Below are 18,762 nucleotides of genomic sequence, written 5' to 3'. Positions count from 1 at the left end.
ATACGCAGTTCTCTTAATGTGGCTAGACAATGAGCCACCTCTTGCAAAATTCCGTGTTATTTTTCAAATTTGTTCTACTGGGATCCGTAGTATGAACTAGCGTAATGAAGATGCCTCGCACCGAGCCGTTTGACTGTGAATTATGTATAAAAGTTCTTGTCAATTGAGACATCTAATTAATGGGATGACCCAATTTCCCTTTGTGCAACCATCCCAAGTTCACCCTTCATGTTCCACTTGTGATTCTTGATGCTTAGGTGCCCGAGTGGCCACGAATTGAACTGCGACAACAGGGAGTAGAGCGCATCCACCGATAATAGCAGCCATTACACCTGCAGCTCTTCCCAGGCCCAAAGCGGCAAACATATCTGGGAAATAGAATGGGCCAAGCTAAAGCAACCTTTTGTCAGTATTGACTTCGAGCTAGAGGTTTTCCCCAGTAAGACTTACAAATCCATAAATCTGACGACAAATATTAACAAAGACGCCGACTTCAGCTGCTCTCTCTTTTTTGCTTTCTACTGCGAAAGTTGTCAAAATGGTCGTCTGCATTTGATTCCCAAAACTAGCAATCGCAGCACCCACGCAGGGGGTGATATTCCATTCTTCCGAATGTTGCAGTTGATATCCCCAGGTCAAGAGACCGGCGATAATAGTTGCGAATGCAATATAAGATAGCCATAGCCGATCAGCGGGGCATGAGTGTCCTCTTCTCTGGCGAAGACGACAAAGAAACCAATCAGACATGCGACCACTAACTTGCTCACCCAGAACGCATCCTATCATGATGGCTATGAATTGAAGGCCAATTTGTTGAGCATCGAAATGGAACTTTTCACCGAACGCTATAGGCATCTCCACTATGAGCGCAATATTTCCATAACAGAATGTAATCGCATGCGCACATGCGGCAACCAACACACGGGGGTATACTGCCAGACCAAATGGAGCTATGAAGTCACGAAGCTTTAGCCGGTGGGAACTGATCTGTCGTGGAACCATCTTGCCGTAGAAAGATTCTGTTTCACGCTCATTTTCGGGATTATAGATTGTTTCATCGCCAATGGCCAGATATAGCAGAACCTGGCAGAAATTGATGATGGCGAATATCCAAAAAATCCATTGTACACCAATATGCTTGATCACAAAGCCCATGAAGAATGGACCTGCGGGCGTACCAATAGTAGTCATTAAAGCCCATATGCCGAGGCATTGGGCTCGCCTTTCTGGCTCGCATAGTTTTGTAATCACACCGCTGCCATTCCCAATCGGAGGAGAAATCAAAAATGCTGTTAAGACTCTAGTGGCCATTTGGGCTCCGTATGATGTGCATCGAGCACCACCGATATTGCAGACCATACTTCCCAGGACAGACAGAATACTGATGTTATACTGGCCATATACAGCAGTTATTGGGTTCCAAATCAATGGCGAAAGACCGAGTAGAAGTATCTAGAGGTAAATGAATCGGTTAATTCCAAAATGACATCAACTATAATGGTCAATTGCACAACACATACTTGAAATGAAGTGAGATAGCTTGCTTGTGGTACAGACACTCCATATTCTTCAGCGAAGGTGTCATAAGCAGGAATTATCCCAGCAGCCATAAACGTGCCCATCATGGAATGGAAAGCGACCATCAGGATGTGAGCATTTTTCTTCCACCCAGGCCAGTTGCGAGGGTCCTGCGGGGACCGCGAAGGCCAATCTTCGTCACCAGAGGATTCGTTCATTGTTGTCTTTGGGAGAACATTCTCAAGGTGTAAGGACTGATCGGGCTGGTTGGTTTTCATGACTGATGAAGAAACCGTTGATTGAGTGGAGTTTGTTCTCATAGAAAAGGGTTTGTTTTGTGATTGAACGAGAGCTATGTCGTATGATGAAACCCCAGATTAAATTTTCAATCGACCCTTTCAGGATCGCGGGTTCATTTAAAAACCCCATGGGGCAATGATTATGGGGTAATGATGGGTTGTGGGACTTCGCGGATTGATACCGCACAGAATGGTCCTGCGATTGGCCTATAAATGTTCGTAAAATTGGCTATTTGCCGATGAATGGAGCTCGGATCAACGATTCCAAATGCCGTGTTTACTATTGATTAGCTGAGAGACGTATTCCGAAGTTGTAATTGCTCGGCATTGCAATTCGGAGCTTCATCCGGTGGCAATCCGGGATTCAATCCGGGTTGATCATAACAAACTCATTCAAGTAATTCCAGTATGAGCTCGATGTGCACTGCCACAGACCAACATTTATGGGAGGGGATGGCTAGGTCGATGGAACAATGCGATAACTCGTATTTGGACTTCGCATAAACGGGACTTGATGGTTCAAGTTCCAGCGCGTCAAAGTAGTAGCTGTCCATTTGACAAAGCATGAACATTGCGACGTTGCTAAAGTCGAGCTGCTCCAGAGGTAAACTGATTGCTAGTGTTCCATCTGGCAATCCTCAGTCATGAATAATTGAGATTCCGAATCCCCTCACGATTGTTCCCTTAACATATTAAACTACCTACCGATGCGGACGCTGGGGTAATATTGAGGCTCATCCTGTAGCTTTCTTTATAAGCATACTGTGGATTATCCTCCATCCAATTGGCTTTCTGTCTCTTATGAGAGATAGAATCAGGACATTGCAGTCAGAAATTAGCACACAGCTGTTTCATTAGAGTGACAAAACATCTCCATTCGTTCCAACGAGTTTCATACTGCGCTTCGTCTGGTTCTTTTTCAACCACGACTTGGAGCTATGCCTTCCAAAATATCGATGATCATTTGTGATGTTTGTCTGCCTCTCGCTGTGAAAACATTGTATTTCGAATAATCTCGAGTACTTTTCGCAGCAAAAAGAAGCTTTTTCAAGTTTTACAACCCATCGGGCTAACAATGACCGAGCAAATTGTCTATCTCCCCGCAAAAATTCCCCGCACATTCAAAAATATTCATCTCCGCATTTTTACTCCCACGGGAGCCTCAAACCGATTGGTGGAATTATCTTGATATCTATTTATTAGCCTTGCAGGTCATCACTTGGCGGATCAAGTTCTTCCAAGCGAGAAAGTCATTCGGGCTATTGGCATCCGTTTCTTGAAATACAGAAACCTTCAAAACAAACCACGATCTTGAAATATGCTTGAATCTTTGAGATTTACATTCTTGACGTGATTTGAGACAATGGTCAATCACAATGCTAGGATTCTTTCTCTCTTTTGCGACACTGTTGACCAATGCTCTGGCGAGTTTGGACCTGACACAGAATAAGACTTCAATCACCCTAGGGAACGACCGTCTAACCGCGGTTCTATCAAGAGAATCTGGCCAAATAGTAGACTTGTCTCTGGATGGCAAAGATTTACTTGGTCCAAAGTCGGGATCTACTGGAGTTGGACCCTATCTTGATTGTTATTGCATACCATCTGGGTTCTATACTGCCGGATCAACAGCTCCCATCACCAAGGCTGTTCAAGGGATTGACTCAACTGGCACCAAATATGGCGGACTCATCCTGACTGATACTTATGCACCGACTGGTCAGCAATTTCAACAGTACTGGTTTCTTCGAGAGGGCGAGACAGGTTTACATATGTTCAGCCGACTGTCATATTATAACGAAAGTACACCATTTCTTCGCAATTTGCAGGAATTTCGAACACTCTTTCGGCCAAATACCGAGCTTTGGACACATTTGACATCAAGTGATATTCAGACCGCCCCTCTGCCTAGCAAAGAAGCTATCTCCAAGCAAGTTGTAGTGCAGGATGCAACGTGGACATTCAACAACACACCAAATGATTCCTACTATACCCAGTTCTCGGACTATTTTACCAAATATACCTTTTCAAATGGTAGTTTTACTCTAGCCGCGGTATACCTCCCTGTTGATATTTCTATTTCTGACTCAAAAATTGTTTCTAGATTGGAGAAACAATAGCGTTCACGGTCTTTATGCTGATGGCTCGACATCTGATGGAGTTACATACGGCGCGTGGCTAGTGATGAACACAAAGGTACGAGTGACGCACTATCAGATTCCTGTCATAAATAAAATCCATTTTTTCAATCACAAATGCAGCTACTAAAACGCAATAAACAGGACACATACTACGGGGTACAGAGAATCTCAGAACACCACAGCTGTTACTTGCAGTGAGCTGATATAATTGAACAGGGCCCCATTCATTCGGATTTGACGGTTGATGGTATAGTTTATAATTATCTGGTTTCCAATCATCACGGCGAGGGTACTCCCAACATCACTCATGGCTTTGATCGGACTTTCGGGCCCCAATTCTATCTTTTCAATGGTGGCAAGGGCTCCGACACTATAGAAACTCTTCGTGCCGAGGCGGAGGATCTAGCCAATCCTCAGTGGAATGCCGAATTTTATGATTCTATTGCCAAGCATGTTATAGGATATTCACCTTCAAAGCAACGAGGAAGCCTGAAAGGAAAAGTCAAGCTTCCTAAATCTGCTATCCGCCCTGTCGCCATTCTAACCGCCAGTGGATATTACTTTCAAGATAATAGCGCAGCACCAGAAGCACATCAATACTGGACAGAGATCAGCTCAGATGGAAGCTTTACAATTGACCGCGTCAAGGAAGGGAACTATCGACTCACGATCTACGCAGACGGTATCTTCGGTGATTTTGTCAAGGATGATATTACCGTGCGCGCTGGAAAGAAGACGACCGTCCATGATATCTGGAAGCAGGAATCTGCAGGTAAGGAAGTCTGGCGACTGGGGACTCCAGATAAGTCATCCGGTGAATTTCGTCGCGGATATGCCAGGGACGAAACACATCCTCTAAGTCCACCTGAATATCTCATTTACTGGGGTGCCTACGACTGGACAAAAGATTTTCCTCACGGCATCAATTATACGATCGGAGTCAGTGATCCAGCAGTAGACTTTAACACGGTCCACTGGTCAGTCTTTGGCCCTACACCGTCCAACTCACACGTCGAGTATGATACTACCAATGATTGGACCATCAACTTCTCCATGAACGAGAAACAATTACAGAAAAAGAAGACTGCGACACTCACTATTCAACTTGCTGGTGCGAAGACAGCTGCAGGGAACACAGATGTGTACAACGCCAGCGAACCCTACACGAACCTATCCCTTGAGAGCTACATCAACGAAAAGAAGAATCCTTTGACCATGGTAATTGGCTTCAATCAATCGAGTAGCTGCATTGTTCGATCTGCGGTGAGTTGCTACCAGGTTAGCTCTCGGATGAAGTTCCCTGCCTCTTGGCTGCAGAAAGGGAATAATGTATTGCGTCTTCATCTCCCACACAATGCCACTGATACCGAGACCGCAATCCTACCGGCTACTGTATACGTGCAGTATGACGCTTTGAGGCTGGAAATTGAGTGATCTTGAAAGGTCTCCAATTGGATTTGATGCGTCCTCGTCAAGTTGAAACGTGACTACTATTTAATCGAATTATTTCAATGCATTCAGTTTCAACCAACTATTCTATACACTCTATTCCCTCAGTGTAACCCGGGTATAAGCAAGATACACTTATTGAAGAATCAACTTCCAGCATTGTGTGTTTGGAATATAGTTAGTAGACTAGTGAAGTAAATAAAGCAGTGGCATCCTTTCATCAATTTGAATCAATATTTATATTCACTGTTTGAAATAACCCCCTCTGGTGAAGGCAATGTCTACTGCTTCTGATAGCCTTCATTGTCATCTATTTAGACATAGGAAGAATAATGATCATCATGACAACTACAGAAAGAATCTCCCCCACGCTATTCCAACTAGCTTTGGAAAAACTAGCCTGTGCTCAGATATCACGGACAGAAAAATTGGCGATCATCCCACTTTTCCAATTTACTTAGCCCCGATGTCCCTGCATGTATCGTCGCATTCTCGCTTCTGTTTCTTCCCCCGCTATGTAGGATCACGATGATAGTAATTATTGCTGTCGATCCATCTCTAGTGACGTCTCTGCACGGGTTAACAGAGCATTATAACCGATTTAATTAGGCTAAATCCGAATTCTAGTAAACTAAAAGACAGGTAAAATTCCATATAGAATGATCAGTAGCTGGAATTTGGTTTTGAATAGTAAGCGATAAAATGCGCTTTTCTATACTTCCAGTTGTTGCCTTTGGGGCCATCGCAACAGCGGCTGCTGGCCAAAATTATCATCAGCCAACTTCGAAAGGGTTCCGCATGCAACATGGCTTCGAGACTGTCCTTGTACAACCTTTTGGTTACGATGGTTTCCGAGTACGAGCTTGGCCCTTTCGCCCACCCACCGGTCAAGAAATTGGCTTTGTCTATGATCCTCCACTCGAGGGACCTGAAAATGAAGCTCATGGGATGAGTTTTGATACCGCGTTTCTCGGAAACCGCACTGAGGAGCTCCGCAATGGAAACATGATCGTCCGCACCTCTGGCTGGGGCGGCAATCCCGGTGGTTATCGCTTAGCCTTCTATCGTGTCGAGGGCAATGGATCTGAAACACTGCTCACAAACGAATATGCGCCGCTCAAGTCAATCAATCCACGTTACTATTCTTGGAAAGGATCAGGCAGTGAATTTGCAGCTGAATTCTCCTTCAGCACCACTCCCGATGAGCAAATCTACGGTACTGGAACACAGCAAGACCATATCGTCAACAAAAAAGGCATGACAATTGATCTAGTCAACTTCAACACTCATATTCCTACGCCTGTCTTCATGAGCAACAAAGGCTACGGGTTTGTATGGAATATGGCCTCGACGGGTCGCATGGAATTCGGTCAGCTACGCAATAGATTCACATCAGACGCAGCCACTGTGGTTGACTACGTGATTGTTGCAGCAGAACCAGGCGACTATGACACTCTCCAGCAACGTTTATCGGCCTTGACTGGTCGAGCACCGACACCACCGAATTGGTCACTCGGCTACATTCAATCCAAGTTACGCTACGAAAACCAATCAGAGGTGGTCCAATTGGCGGAACAGTTCCATGAGAGAAAGATCCCGGTATCATTGATTGTTATCGACTATCAATCGTGGGCTCACCAGGGAGATTGGGGACTCGATCCCCGACTCTGGCCGGATGTAGCCAAAATGTCAGAAAAGGTGAAACAATTGACCAATGCGGAGATGATGGCATCACTTTGGCCAAGTGTAGCGGATGATAGTCTGAACTATCTTGAGATGATGGCTCAGGGTTTCCTATCTGCTACCCGGTCAGGTCCGGGCACAACCGACTCTTGGAACGGATCATATATTCGCAACTACGATGCAACTAACCCTGGCGCTCGGCAATTCCTATGGAAGACACTGAAACGTAACTATTTCGATAAGGGGATCAAAAACTTCTGGATTGATCAAGCAGATGGGGGTTCACTGGGTGAAGCATATGAAAACAATGGCCAAAGTGATTATATTCAATCAGTCCCGTTCCCAATGCCAGATGCCTTGTATGCCGCAGGCACTCAGAGCAGTGTTGGGAAGCTCTACCCCTGGGCTCATCAGCAGGCCATTGAAGAAGGGTATCGGAATGAATCTTCGACGAAAATGGGGACTCCCTGCGACTACTTGTCTTTGAGTCGCTCTGGATACATCGGATCACAAAGATTCTGCAGCATGATTTGGTCCGGGGATACAACAGCGGTTTGGGAGACCTTGGGAGCACAAATTGCAAGTGGCCTCTCTGCGGCTGCCACGGGATGGGGATGGTGGACTCTGGATGCTGGAGGATTTCAGGCTGATCCTACCGTTCCGTGGAGTGCAAATATTGACACTCCAGAATATCGTGAGCTTTATGTACGATGGTTCCAGTGGACAACCTTCTTACCTTTCATGCGCACTCATGGAAGCCGTACTTGTGATGTACAACATGGGTATACCTGTGACAATGAGCCATGGTCGTATGGAGAGGAAAATACTCCCATCATCCTTTCATATATCCATCTTCGCTATCAACTCGCTCAATATATTCAGGCGTTATTTTCGCAACTTCATCGCACAGGTCGTATGATCATGCGGCCTCTTTATATGGATTTTGAGACTTCCGATGCTCGAGTCGCCGAGTGGACACGTCAGAATAATAATGTGACTACTCAACAATACATGTTTGGACCCAGTCTTCTGATCTCACCTGTCACGGTTCCAAATGTGACTGAATGGTCTGTGTATCTCCCTCAGACTCGCACTAGCGGAAATCAAACCAAGCCCTGGACTTATTGGTGGACGAACGAGACTTATGCAGGTGGTCAAATGGTCAAAGTTGCTGCTCCAGTAGAGCATATCCCAATGTTTCATCTTGGATCGCGTGTGGATATTCTGAATGGTGATGTCTTTTAACAAGTCTTAGTTGTATACATAGTAGATCATGATTGTCGTATACTGAATGGATCAACTCTCTTCTCTCGTCCTCGCTGTCAGTAAGCAATATCTGTTATAATTAAGTACCCACCTAGTCAACTCTCTTCTATCTAAAACTTCTTTAGAATAATTCCTCTTCTTCTTCCTGTTCCATAGTAAATCATGAATTCCCCCCCGATTTTCTGTTTTATACTCCGTCGACACCTCAGGCTGCACGTGATGTCATCCACCCCGCGCAGTTTCAACGCTGCAACTTTTGGGGGGGGACGACGCTGTTTTCTTTGGTTTCGCTCTATTTCCACGCCAGGATTTCCTGAATATATTCCACAGAAAAAGAAGAAATATCTTGTTCAACTGTATTCAACATGGGCGGGGGCGATGAGCTACCTCGAGTAGGCTCAAATCAGCTCCAACAAGCCATGCTCTCCTCGCCAAACCCCAATATCCACCTGCACGCCGTGGTTGATCTAGGCAGGTAAATTAGATATCGCACAAGAGATCCCCGTCCGGCTCCCCTTTGCTTAGGTTGTAACTAGCTAACTGGTGTGATTTAGTAATGGTATCCGATGTTCCATTTCAGACCTGACATCCCCGACCACTCGAGTCATTCCCACTGTTCATTTCCACCGGGTCAATATCTCGTTGTACGAAGCACAAATCGACCCTGATACTGGCAATCGGGTTCCAATCCCACGATCTGTAATTGATCGTGTCGTCAGTGCCATAGTTCGATTTCAGATCATTTGCGTCGAAATCGGCGTCCCTGCAACGAATATTCGGCTCATTGCTACTGAGGCGACTCGGACGGCACTCAACTCGGCTGAGTTTACAGATGCGATTCGCGATACTACAGGGATTGAAGTAGAACTCTTGCGAAAGGAAGAAGAAGGGATTGTCGGGGCATGGGGCATTGCGAGCAGCTTCTCCGACGTGGAAGGTCTTGCGCTGGATCTAGGAGGAGGGAGCATGCAAATGACATGGATCATCTCGCACGCCGGTGATGTCCAAATCAGTCCCAAGGGGTCCGTCAGCTTTCCTTACGGGGCGGCGGCTTTGACGCAGAAATTGGCCGATATCGAACGCGGGAAAAGCAAAGGCGACGCGGCCAAGGCTAAAGAAAAGTTCCGTCAAGAGATGGCCGACAACTTTCGCCATGCATTTGATACTTTACAGGTTCCTGATAGTCTCCGCCAAAAGGCTCGTGATCACGGTGGATTCCCCCTTTATCTCTCTGGAGGAGGGTTCCGAGGCTGGGGCTATCTCCTCCTATATCTTCATCAAACTCGAGGACAAAGCTACCCGATTTCAATTATCAATGGATATTCCGCCCCTAAAAAGGATTTTGAAGACACCAAAGCCCTCAAGGAAGTGGCTCGGACAGCACACGAAATCTTCCGGGTTTCAGATCGGCGTCGCAAACAAGTCCCCTCGGTCGCATTCCTCGTCCAAACTCTGGCCGAGTCTCTCCCGCATGGAATCAAGGAAGCGCATTTCTGCCAAGGGGGTGTCCGAGAAGGGGTCTTGTTCCGTGAAATGCTTCCAGTTGTTCGTCAACAAGACCCATTAGAGGTCGCCACGGCTCGCTACGCACCTGTATCCGCCCAGAATATCGCAGCCCTGATCTTGGCTGCATTGCCCCGCCCATCGGCTGGCCGATCAGTCCCATCGACTATTACGATTCATCTGATTCAAGCCTTTGCCAATGCGCTCTATGTTCATTCCACCATGTCGAAGGAGCTCTCATCCAGTGCAGCTTTGTACAGTACCAGCACTGGTATCTTGGCTTCCACACATGGAATCCCTCATAATCACCGTGCACTGTTAGCATTGATGCTGCAAGAACGGTATGGTGGAGAACTCCCACCACGCGATGTGGATTTCAAATCCCATCTCCAAGGCATTCTGACGCCGGAGGAAGTGTGGTGGACCCGGTATATTGGGAAATTGGGGCTGGTTCTCGCCCAGTTATATCCGATTGGCTCCATCGATACGTTCAAGCCACGGATTGATCCTTCGGCTCACTGGGCGACGGGACTAGGCAAGAAGGGCAAGAAAGATGGTTTGAAGTTAACGATTACTATTCAAAGAGTTGAATCAGACCCGACCCATTTGAAAGAAGAGCTACGACGAGATGTCCAGAAGATCGAGAAGGTTGGTAAGCGTAAGAATTGGATCGGCGGCCGCGATGGATGGGGAGTCAAGATTCTGGTCTCGGTGAAGGAAGAGGATCTATTCTCGGAAGATCAAGCATGAAGATGGTGAGGGACATATTTATGAATGGAACATCCAGTACAGAGTACAGAGTACATACTATGTTAAATGGTCATGGACTACTCCAGAGTATGTCTGATCCCTTTGGATATCAAATGCACTAACACATCAATCATCCCTTTTTCTCGACTATCGTTCATTATACTCCATCGTCGAAGCTTATCATATCTTTGACTTAATTTTAATTGCCCTACCTTTTTTTTCTCGGAACCTTCTCTCGATACAAAGGATAGAACGAAATTGCCAGGTATCTATCAACTTGTGGAGACCAAGGAATGTTGTATCGCAGCTTTCCAAGACTTCTTCTGACAGGCACATAGTTATAAGACACTACTGGACTGGACTGGACAGAGTTGCACTGCAGCCTTGACCGAAGATGCCCTCGACAGGACGTCTTTTTGAACTCGGAAGAAGTCGTGCGTCCACGATCCACTCAAGTGGAGACTTACTGTCTCATCTCCTCCGTTTAAACGGGAAATATCCTCAGTAGTCAAATAAAAGGAATAACTACTAAACATGACAAAACAGTTACCATCTCAAGAATTAATTGACTTTCTTGGGTTGCATCAATTCGCGGAGGAAATCAACCTCCTCCCAGGGTTAATCACCAATTCAATCCAAAGAATACTGTACTGTACAAAATACATAGTATACCTACTGTAGTACTCCGTACTAATTCAATATCAGGCAGACACCAAAAGAAAAAAAAAAGACTCCATTTTAGACCCAGTTTTGAAGCTTCCATAGACCCACCTCTGCCTTGTAGGGCTGATTTCTTGGCTTTTTTTTGTGTGTTTGTATTTTTCTTGTATTTTCCCAAGGTTGAAGGTTTGATCAGATTAGAAAAAGAACCTTCCGTCCAAATCTTATCTGATTTCCTTTATTTCTTCCTTTCCTTTTTCTTATCTGATCTTCTTTCCATCACCCTTTTTCAATAATTATCTTAATTAGCTCTCCTTTGTCTGCAAGATGGCAGAAGTGAAGGAACCTGACAATATTCACGTGAAGGAAAAGGATACTAAGGAGATTCCTCAGTCAGAAAATGGTAAGTCATCCTCTTCTCCTTCTCCTTCTCCTTCTTCTTCTACTTCTTCTTCTTCTCCTTCTTCTTCTTCTTCTCCTTCTCTTCCATTCTCCAATCAATTGACTCTTTCGTCGTTGTAAAGATACCGACTCTGAATCGGATGTCCTGCGTGCCGCTGGTATCGACTTAACACGCGATAATTCCAATGAGGAAATCCTCACTCTTCGCATGTGGGTGCTGGCGATCGGTTTCTGTATCGTCGCCAGTGGTCTCAATACTCTCTACACTCTTCGAAAGCCCAACATCACCGTCACCTCCAGTGCCATTCTTCTTTTGGCTTACCCTCTAGGAAAGCTGTGGGAAAAGACGATTCCCGCTTGGAATGTACCTCTCGGTTGCTGGTCATTCAATCTCAACCCAGAACCATTCAGTACCAAGGTTTGTTTGTTTCATCAGATCATTATTCGTCAATACTGCTTCTGAGGCTCCGATGGAAGTCCAAATATACACTTCCAAATGGGACGCTAACAGAGCTTGTAATGCAGGAACATACCTTGATCTACGTCATGTCCAATCTTAGTATTTACGTTCGTCTCGGGGCTGATGTCTTGGTAGAACAGGAGAAGTTCTATGGATATAGAGCCGGTTGGGGATTCCAGATCCTCGTCACTTTATCGACTTTGCTGATCGGATTCTGTCTTGCTGGACTCTTTCGGTCCATCGTCGTGGTTCCTCGAGAGCTCATCTGGCCAGGTGTACTCGGAGTGACAGCTCTGACGACCACTTTGCATAATAGTCACCGGGGTGAAGCAAGGTCAGATCTTTCCTCCTGTTTTTCTCGTTCTTATCGTCATCCTCTTCCTTTCGAGCTCACACAATTATAGCTTTGATACCTGGAAAATCTCCCGATACGCTTTCTTCTCCTTGGTATGTCTCGGCTCGTTCTGCTGGTACTGGTTCCCCGACTTCATCTTCCCAGCATTGAGCTATTTCAATTTCCCTTGCTGGATCAATCCAACAAGTCCCACCGTGAACCAGGTTTTCGGCATGAACTCGGGCATGGGTCTGATCCCAATCACCTTTGACTGTGAGGCTCTTCGATCTTCCCCTAATCTCCGTCTACCTGCTAACCAAACTCGCAGGGAGCCAAGTCTCATACGTCGGATCTCCCTTGTTGGTACCTTCATGGGCTGTCATCAATATTCTCGCATCTCTCGTGTTCTGGATCTGGATTGTCGCCGTTGCTTGCTACTACACCAATGTGTGGAATACCGGCTATTTTCCATTCCAGAGTTCCAGCGGTACGTGTCTCCTCTGTTGATTTCCTTTGCTGAGTTGGACGCTCAGATGAGCTAATATTCGAACACAACCAGTATTTGATAATACCGGACAAACTTACAAGGTCAAGAAGATACTCAATTCATCTTTCAAGCTGGATATGGCTAAGTACCTGAAGTATTCTCCTGTAAGGCAGCCCTTGGCCCTTCCCCAACACAAAGGTGACTTATCACTCATCGCTCTCTTGATTGATAGGTTTACATGCCAATTACATATGCATTGAACATGTTCGGCCTTTCATTTGCCACTCTCAGTGCACTTCTAGTCTGGGTCGTCTTGGAACACCGTCATGTCATGGCAGAGGCAGTTCGACGAGTTCCCAAGATTGTGATGGAATCCTTGCCTGGACGACGTAAGTCTACCGGCAACGACGAAACGGGGGAGCCGGAAGTTCCCATGTGGTGGTATCTGGTTAGCTGTGTGGTCGCCCTCTTTATGTCAATCTTCGCTGTCGAATATTGGAACGTCGGGCTTCCGTGGTACGGTGTATTGCTTGCTTGTGCCATTGCTCTGGTTTTCTTCCCACCGGTCCGTTCATCAATTCCTTTTTTTCGTTCTTGTGATTCTTTGGACAATTCGCTAACATTGACCTAGCTTGCTCTTGTGTATGGGACCGCCAATATGAAGATCAATATTGATATCTTCTGTCGCATTGTGGCCGGATTCGTCTTCGAGGGGAATGTGCTGGCAAATATCTGGTTCTTTGATATTGGTTATATCACCACCATCAAGGGACTTTGGTTTGCACAGGACATGAAACTTGCCTATTACGCCCACGTAAGATTCTTCCTGAATGATCTTGTGGAAAGGGAATATTCTAACTGGTCTCTCTTCTTCATGTACAGATCCCACAGCGTAAGCTCTTCCTTGTCCAGTGTGTTGGAATGGTCGTCGGTGTGTTATCTTCTCTCGGGGTGCTCAACTGGGCTCTCCACCATATCCCACATGTCTGCACCAACTCTGCCCCGAATGGATTCAGCTGCCCATTCTCCAAGACACACTTCAATACCTCCTTGATTTGGGGTGCGATCGGGCCTCGTCGCTATTTCAACAATGACATCGGGTACTCCGCTCTTCTGTATTTCTTCATCATCGGTGCTATCCTTCCGATCCCCATCCACTTCCTCAGTCGTCGATATCCCAATTCTCTATGGAAGCGAGTCCATATTCCACTGTTCCTTGGTGGGTTGAATTTCTTGCCCCCAGCAACGGGCATGAATTATGGTAGTTGGGCTGTGGTCGGTCTCATCTTTGGATGGTTCGTTCGAAGACGCCTCCACGCCTGGTGGAGCAAGTACAATTTCGTTCTGAGTTCAGCTCTCGATTCATCTGTCAGTGTTGCAGGTGTGTTGATCTTCTTAACTGTCTTCTTCACTGGTGCTAGCAAGCATTTCAACTGGTGGGGAACAGAAGTGTACAAGGTATGTCTTGATATTCTTCAGTGACGCGTTCGCGTTCGTGCACGCGTTTGTATGACCTCGCAGCTAATGCATGGTGTTTGTTTTTGTTATTTCCTTAGGATACTTGCGACTTCAAAAATTGCCCGCGTCTTACGTTGGGCAAAGGGGAAAAGATCGGGATGTGATCTGTCATTTCCCAAAACGCGTCAACCCGTCACCAACGCCAATGCGTTAATATCCAAATTCGGGAGACGATGGAGATGACACGGCTATGCTTGTAGAACTATGCGTCAAGGTAGTGGCCCGTCGCTGAAGCTCGCATAATATTCTCATAGTTTAACAGGTTTTTACTCGTAATCAAAATGCAATCTATTCTTAGCATTCTTGAATTGTCTAGTACTATGCGTATTTGCATTACAAATGTACGCGACCAACACAAGTCCTACTTACACAGCAAATGCTAGACTTGCGTCTTTGCTTGTATTCTAAGATAATATCATTATTTATTAGAAATTCTCATTATCCAACACGATCTTGAGAGGGTCGGTTGTATTATATCTAAGCTATAATAAACTAGTAGATTGGGGACCAACCGACTTGACTCAAATGGCCTTCTGCTATCATTAACATAGATGATGTACTTTATATATATCCTGCGCGCTTGACAACATAGTAGTACTCACAGTACTACCGCTATGTTAGTAACATTCATGTGTATGCTGGGTACAACTTAAGCCTCTACTGAATGTGACGAAATGAATTTGTAGTAATAAAGAATTACCCTCCATTCCTTTGCAAATCGATCAATTCATGAATTCAGTACATAGTAGATTATGTAACTATTACATGAAGGATCATCACGTTATCAGATGTGGTCAGGTGACTCCACGTGCGATTGATCAGATAAGATCACATGTTGACTTTTGTACTTGATGACTCTTTTGCATTTCTTCTCAACTTCAATGTGTGACTTGTTGAAAAATACTTTTTATCCTGAATTTTGAATTTCAAGTCTAACTTGCAAGTTGTAGTCATACTATCAACCCCCTCACTGATGGTTTTCTTGAGAACCAAACTTCACTCTCAAACTTTTCCCGGTGGGACACCGTGGGTCTCCCCCCGGTCGGAGATCTTAAGACTGTGAAACCTCAAACTCCGCCTCTTCTCCTCTCATCATTCACCTCCGGATTGATAGTCTACTGCCTTCCAGTTCGAAGGTCAGCATCCATGCTGCTTCTCAGATGGCTGGCCATCGCACTGACTACTCAGTGGGCCTGGGGTAGTGATCTCCCCCAGGAGGAACGATGTGTGACCGCCGTCTATTCCGCATACAACTACATCACCTTTGCCGGAGGCCCGCCAAAGGGTTTATGGGATACTCGATGCCAAAATCCCCTCAAAGTCGCATCCATTTATGCCGCCTCAGATGTTTATTGTCGCGATAGAGAACGTGCGGCAGGCCTCTCTCAGTTGGCAGCCTTTTGCGAAGAATTCGGCCATCTTGAACTTTTACCCCGAGCGGCGGTCGCGGAGAATTTGACAGACGATGTTATTCGCGATATGCGCAAGGTTGACTATCTCGAGCTTGACCGTTCTGAGCCAACTGACAACCCGGTTCTCATTTCTTCCTCATACTTCAATCTAATGTTTAACACGATAGTACGTTCATCGCCAAAAGCGAATCAATCTTGTGTCTGCGTCTGTGTCTGTGTCTCTATGATGAAGCTAACCTAGCCTACGCATGGCTCTGTATAGGATGCTTGGCAATATGAAACTTGGTCTCATCATGCATTCGGGTAAGTTTGGAAACTTGGGATGCCATGGTATAACTTTCCCCACTGATGTTAATTGCCTTCGAATTAGATACGTCGGTCATGCCTATTGGGCGGCAATTTTCTTATTGGGAATGTCATCTCGACTTTATAGTTGGATCCTCAACTCTCGCTCCCGGATCTCACAATCAGAGCCGGAAGTCGAGTCCAATACCTACCCTACAGCAGGCACCAGATACTTGCCATGGTCGAGCCTCATACACTGGCTGCAAACTCATCTGGTCTTGCCAGCCCCTTTGCCCAACGGGGGTCGCAACTTGCTTGGGTTCACCTATACAACACGAGCAGAGGCACTGGTGGTCGGTGGTTTCTGGTTGCTCAGCACCCTGTTGAGTTTCCTTGGATACCGAACTTTTCCTGGAAATATCTAGTATGTATAAGCAGATACAATTGTTTCCAGCATATCAGTGATTGCTAATTAGAGGTTCAGCTGGCCGAACCCGACCGACCAGATCCTTCGATATTCGGCAGATCGAACAGGTATCATGTCATTTGCGAATTTCCCACTAGTATGGCTCTTGGGTGGTCGAAATAATATTCTCATGTGGGCCACCGGGTGGAGCTTTGCTACATTCAACATCTACCATCGACATGTGGCCCGAGTAGCCACACTGCAAGGGGTGGTGCATTCTCTTCTATACATCGTGATATACATCAGAGGTGAGAAACGGACCGTCCCGATGTATATCGTCTTGCTGTCTGATCACCATTGGCCGGGGAATTTAAGTCTAATACGATGTGAATGATTACAGCGAACAAGCTTTGGAAGGGACTCTCGAAGACTTACGTTCTATGGGGAATATTGGTGAGTCGTGATATATAAAGACCTATATACAGAAGTAACTCCTAATGCTAACGAAGATAGGCCTTCTTTGTGATGATCTTCTTGCTGGTGGCCTCCCTCGATCGGATACGATTTGCTACCTACGAGACATTCCTGATCCTTCATATTGTATTCTCCGTGATAACACTCGTCGCGTGCTTCTAGTAGGTGTTCTCCGGTTCATCAATCTCATTTTCCAACACTTGCTAAAAAGTTGATAGCCATACCGTCGTATTTGAAGGACACGAGTACTGGCAGTATCTGTGGCCTTCAGTCGCAGTATGGGTCCTTGACCGGGCATTGAGAGTATTGAGACTCGTTTATTGCAACATACACGTCGGTATAACCGGTCGCAACAAGATCCAATCGACTCAAAGTCGAATGTCTTATGACGAGGACGCTAATGTGATTCGACTCGAGATGACGCCGGGGACGAAAGCTTTACAGCCCAAGCCAGGTGACTATTATTTCCTGTATCAGCCATTGCGCTTTGTGGGCTGGGAGAACCATCCTTTCACTGTTGGGGCTTGGTCTTATGATTCTATATCGAGCACATCTCCTCCAAGGACTTCGGGGGATGTTTCTCAGCTCCCCTTGTTATCTGGTGCATCAATCGTAGACGAAAGCCGAGAAGCCTTTGAAGACACGGCGGAGAAGTTCGAAGAATCAAGACTCAAACTCATCTTTTGGGTACGTCCCTATGATGGATGGACTCAGAATCTGCGTCGAGAGTGTCTTCGATCCAAGGGCCAGCCTGTGAAGACTACTATTCTCCTTGAGGGACCTTATGGTCACAACGTCCCACTGTGGAGGTACGAGTCCGTGCTCATGATTGTTGGGGGGGACAGGGATTGCCTCTGCGGTTCCATATATTCAAGACCATATTCGACGCTCCATCTATGGAGGTGAGGTGGCGAAGGATCAATCTCGAATACGAGACATTGAGTTGGTCTGGACCGCACGACAGACGTCTTTTCTCCACGATGTTGCCAGTCGAGAACTTCGTCCAGCGTTGGGTCGCGATGATTTCCAAGCCTCCTTCTACACAACCAGACCCTCTGTTGAGACTCCTCAGAATGAGCTGGTGGGGTTGGGCTTCCAGATCAGCACTGGTCGCCCCCATATCCAGTCTCTAATTATGAGCCGAGCGTGTGATGCCTCTGCAGCTGGCTCCACGCTGGCAGTCCTAGTGTGTGGACCAGCTGGGATGGCCGACGAGGCTCGTTCCGCAACCCATTTGGCGATGCGACAAGGCTACCGATCGATCAAATATGTGGAAGAGTCTTTTACATGGTAAACACGATCTTTGAGATCGGTGAGACGGCCAACAAACAAACGTGCCCAGCACCACGAAGTTATGATGTGTGACGTGTGATGAGTATTTTCGAGCCAAGAGCCGATTTACTCCGTGTTCTTGGCCAGATTCCTTGTTTAGACCTGCCTAGACTTACTGTATATAGACTTTAGATCTTTTCCTTCCTTGAATTACACGAGTATTTTTGTCATGGCAAAAGCAATATTGCCGCATGCCGTATTCTTTGACCTCATGATTCGATGGACAGAAGCTGGTTTACTCGATCGAAACTCCGAAGATCGACATATTGACTTCCCTTCAAATACTGACAAAAGAAAAGGAGAAGAGCAAAAAGAAACTTGCTGGGAGGTGAGAAGATGCTTCCGAAGCCACAGGATTAGCTCTGCGTGGTGCAGGATGAAAA

At 46.1% G+C, this 18,762-nt stretch overlaps 6 protein-coding genes across 6 annotated transcripts; 5 read left to right on the top strand and 1 right to left on the bottom strand.

The window, feature by feature from the left end:
- Positions 1–219: 219 nt before the first annotated feature.
- N7469_003228 (uncharacterized protein) lies at positions 220–1,796 on the bottom strand (the record flags this gene model as incomplete). The annotated part of the gene is made up of 3 exons (XM_056642148.1): positions 220–390; positions 451–1,452; positions 1,521–1,796. The coding sequence occupies 3 exons, from the start codon at positions 1,794–1,796 to the stop codon at positions 220–222; spliced, it is 1,449 nt and encodes a 482-aa protein (XP_056504642.1).
- Positions 1,797–3,193: 1,397 nt separating this feature from the next.
- Positions 3,194–5,392, top strand: rglB (polysaccharide lyase family 4 protein; the record flags this gene model as incomplete). The annotated part of the gene is made up of 4 exons (XM_056642147.1): positions 3,194–3,851; positions 3,922–4,013; positions 4,100–4,114; positions 4,175–5,392. The coding sequence occupies 4 exons, from the start codon at positions 3,194–3,196 to the stop codon at positions 5,390–5,392; spliced, it is 1,983 nt and encodes a 660-aa protein (XP_056504641.1).
- A 717-nt stretch (positions 5,393–6,109) lies between these two features.
- N7469_003226 (glycoside hydrolase family 31 protein) lies at positions 6,110–8,335 on the top strand (the record flags this gene model as incomplete). The annotated part of the gene is made up of 1 exon (XM_056642146.1): positions 6,110–8,335. The coding sequence occupies one exon, from the start codon at positions 6,110–6,112 to the stop codon at positions 8,333–8,335; it is 2,226 nt and encodes a 741-aa protein (XP_056504640.1).
- Positions 8,336–8,721: 386 nt separating this feature from the next.
- N7469_003225 (putative transcription regulator (RTG2)) lies at positions 8,722–10,609 on the top strand (the record flags this gene model as incomplete). Its single annotated transcript, XM_056642145.1, has 2 exons — positions 8,722–8,831; positions 8,911–10,609. The coding sequence occupies 2 exons, from the start codon at positions 8,722–8,724 to the stop codon at positions 10,607–10,609; spliced, it is 1,809 nt and encodes a 602-aa protein (XP_056504639.1).
- Positions 10,610–11,596: 987 nt separating this feature from the next.
- N7469_003224 (uncharacterized protein) lies at positions 11,597–14,434 on the top strand (the record flags this gene model as incomplete). Its single annotated transcript, XM_056642144.1, has 9 exons — positions 11,597–11,672; positions 11,794–12,089; positions 12,197–12,465; positions 12,536–12,738; positions 12,794–12,952; positions 13,025–13,116; positions 13,185–13,517; positions 13,584–13,766; positions 13,835–14,434. The coding sequence occupies 9 exons, from the start codon at positions 11,597–11,599 to the stop codon at positions 14,432–14,434; spliced, it is 2,211 nt and encodes a 736-aa protein (XP_056504638.1).
- A 1,182-nt stretch (positions 14,435–15,616) lies between these two features.
- Positions 15,617–18,341, top strand: N7469_003223 (ferric reductase family protein; the record flags this gene model as incomplete). The annotated part of the gene is made up of 5 exons (XM_056642143.1): positions 15,617–16,048; positions 17,003–17,026; positions 17,087–17,208; positions 17,266–17,856; positions 18,038–18,341. The coding sequence occupies 5 exons, from the start codon at positions 15,617–15,619 to the stop codon at positions 18,339–18,341; spliced, it is 1,473 nt and encodes a 490-aa protein (XP_056504637.1).
- Between the last annotated feature and the right edge of the window lie 421 nt (positions 18,342–18,762).

Source organism: Penicillium citrinum (genome assembly GCF_028827155.1).
Source record: "Penicillium citrinum strain IBT 23319 chromosome Unknown utg000002l:1.0-3833315.0:1.0-3834789.0, whole genome shotgun sequence".
Classification (NCBI taxonomy): domain Eukaryota; kingdom Fungi; phylum Ascomycota; class Eurotiomycetes; order Eurotiales; family Aspergillaceae; genus Penicillium; species Penicillium citrinum.
The sequence above is the reverse complement of the archived record's forward strand: the minus strand, read 5'-3'. Positions and strand labels throughout refer to the sequence as shown.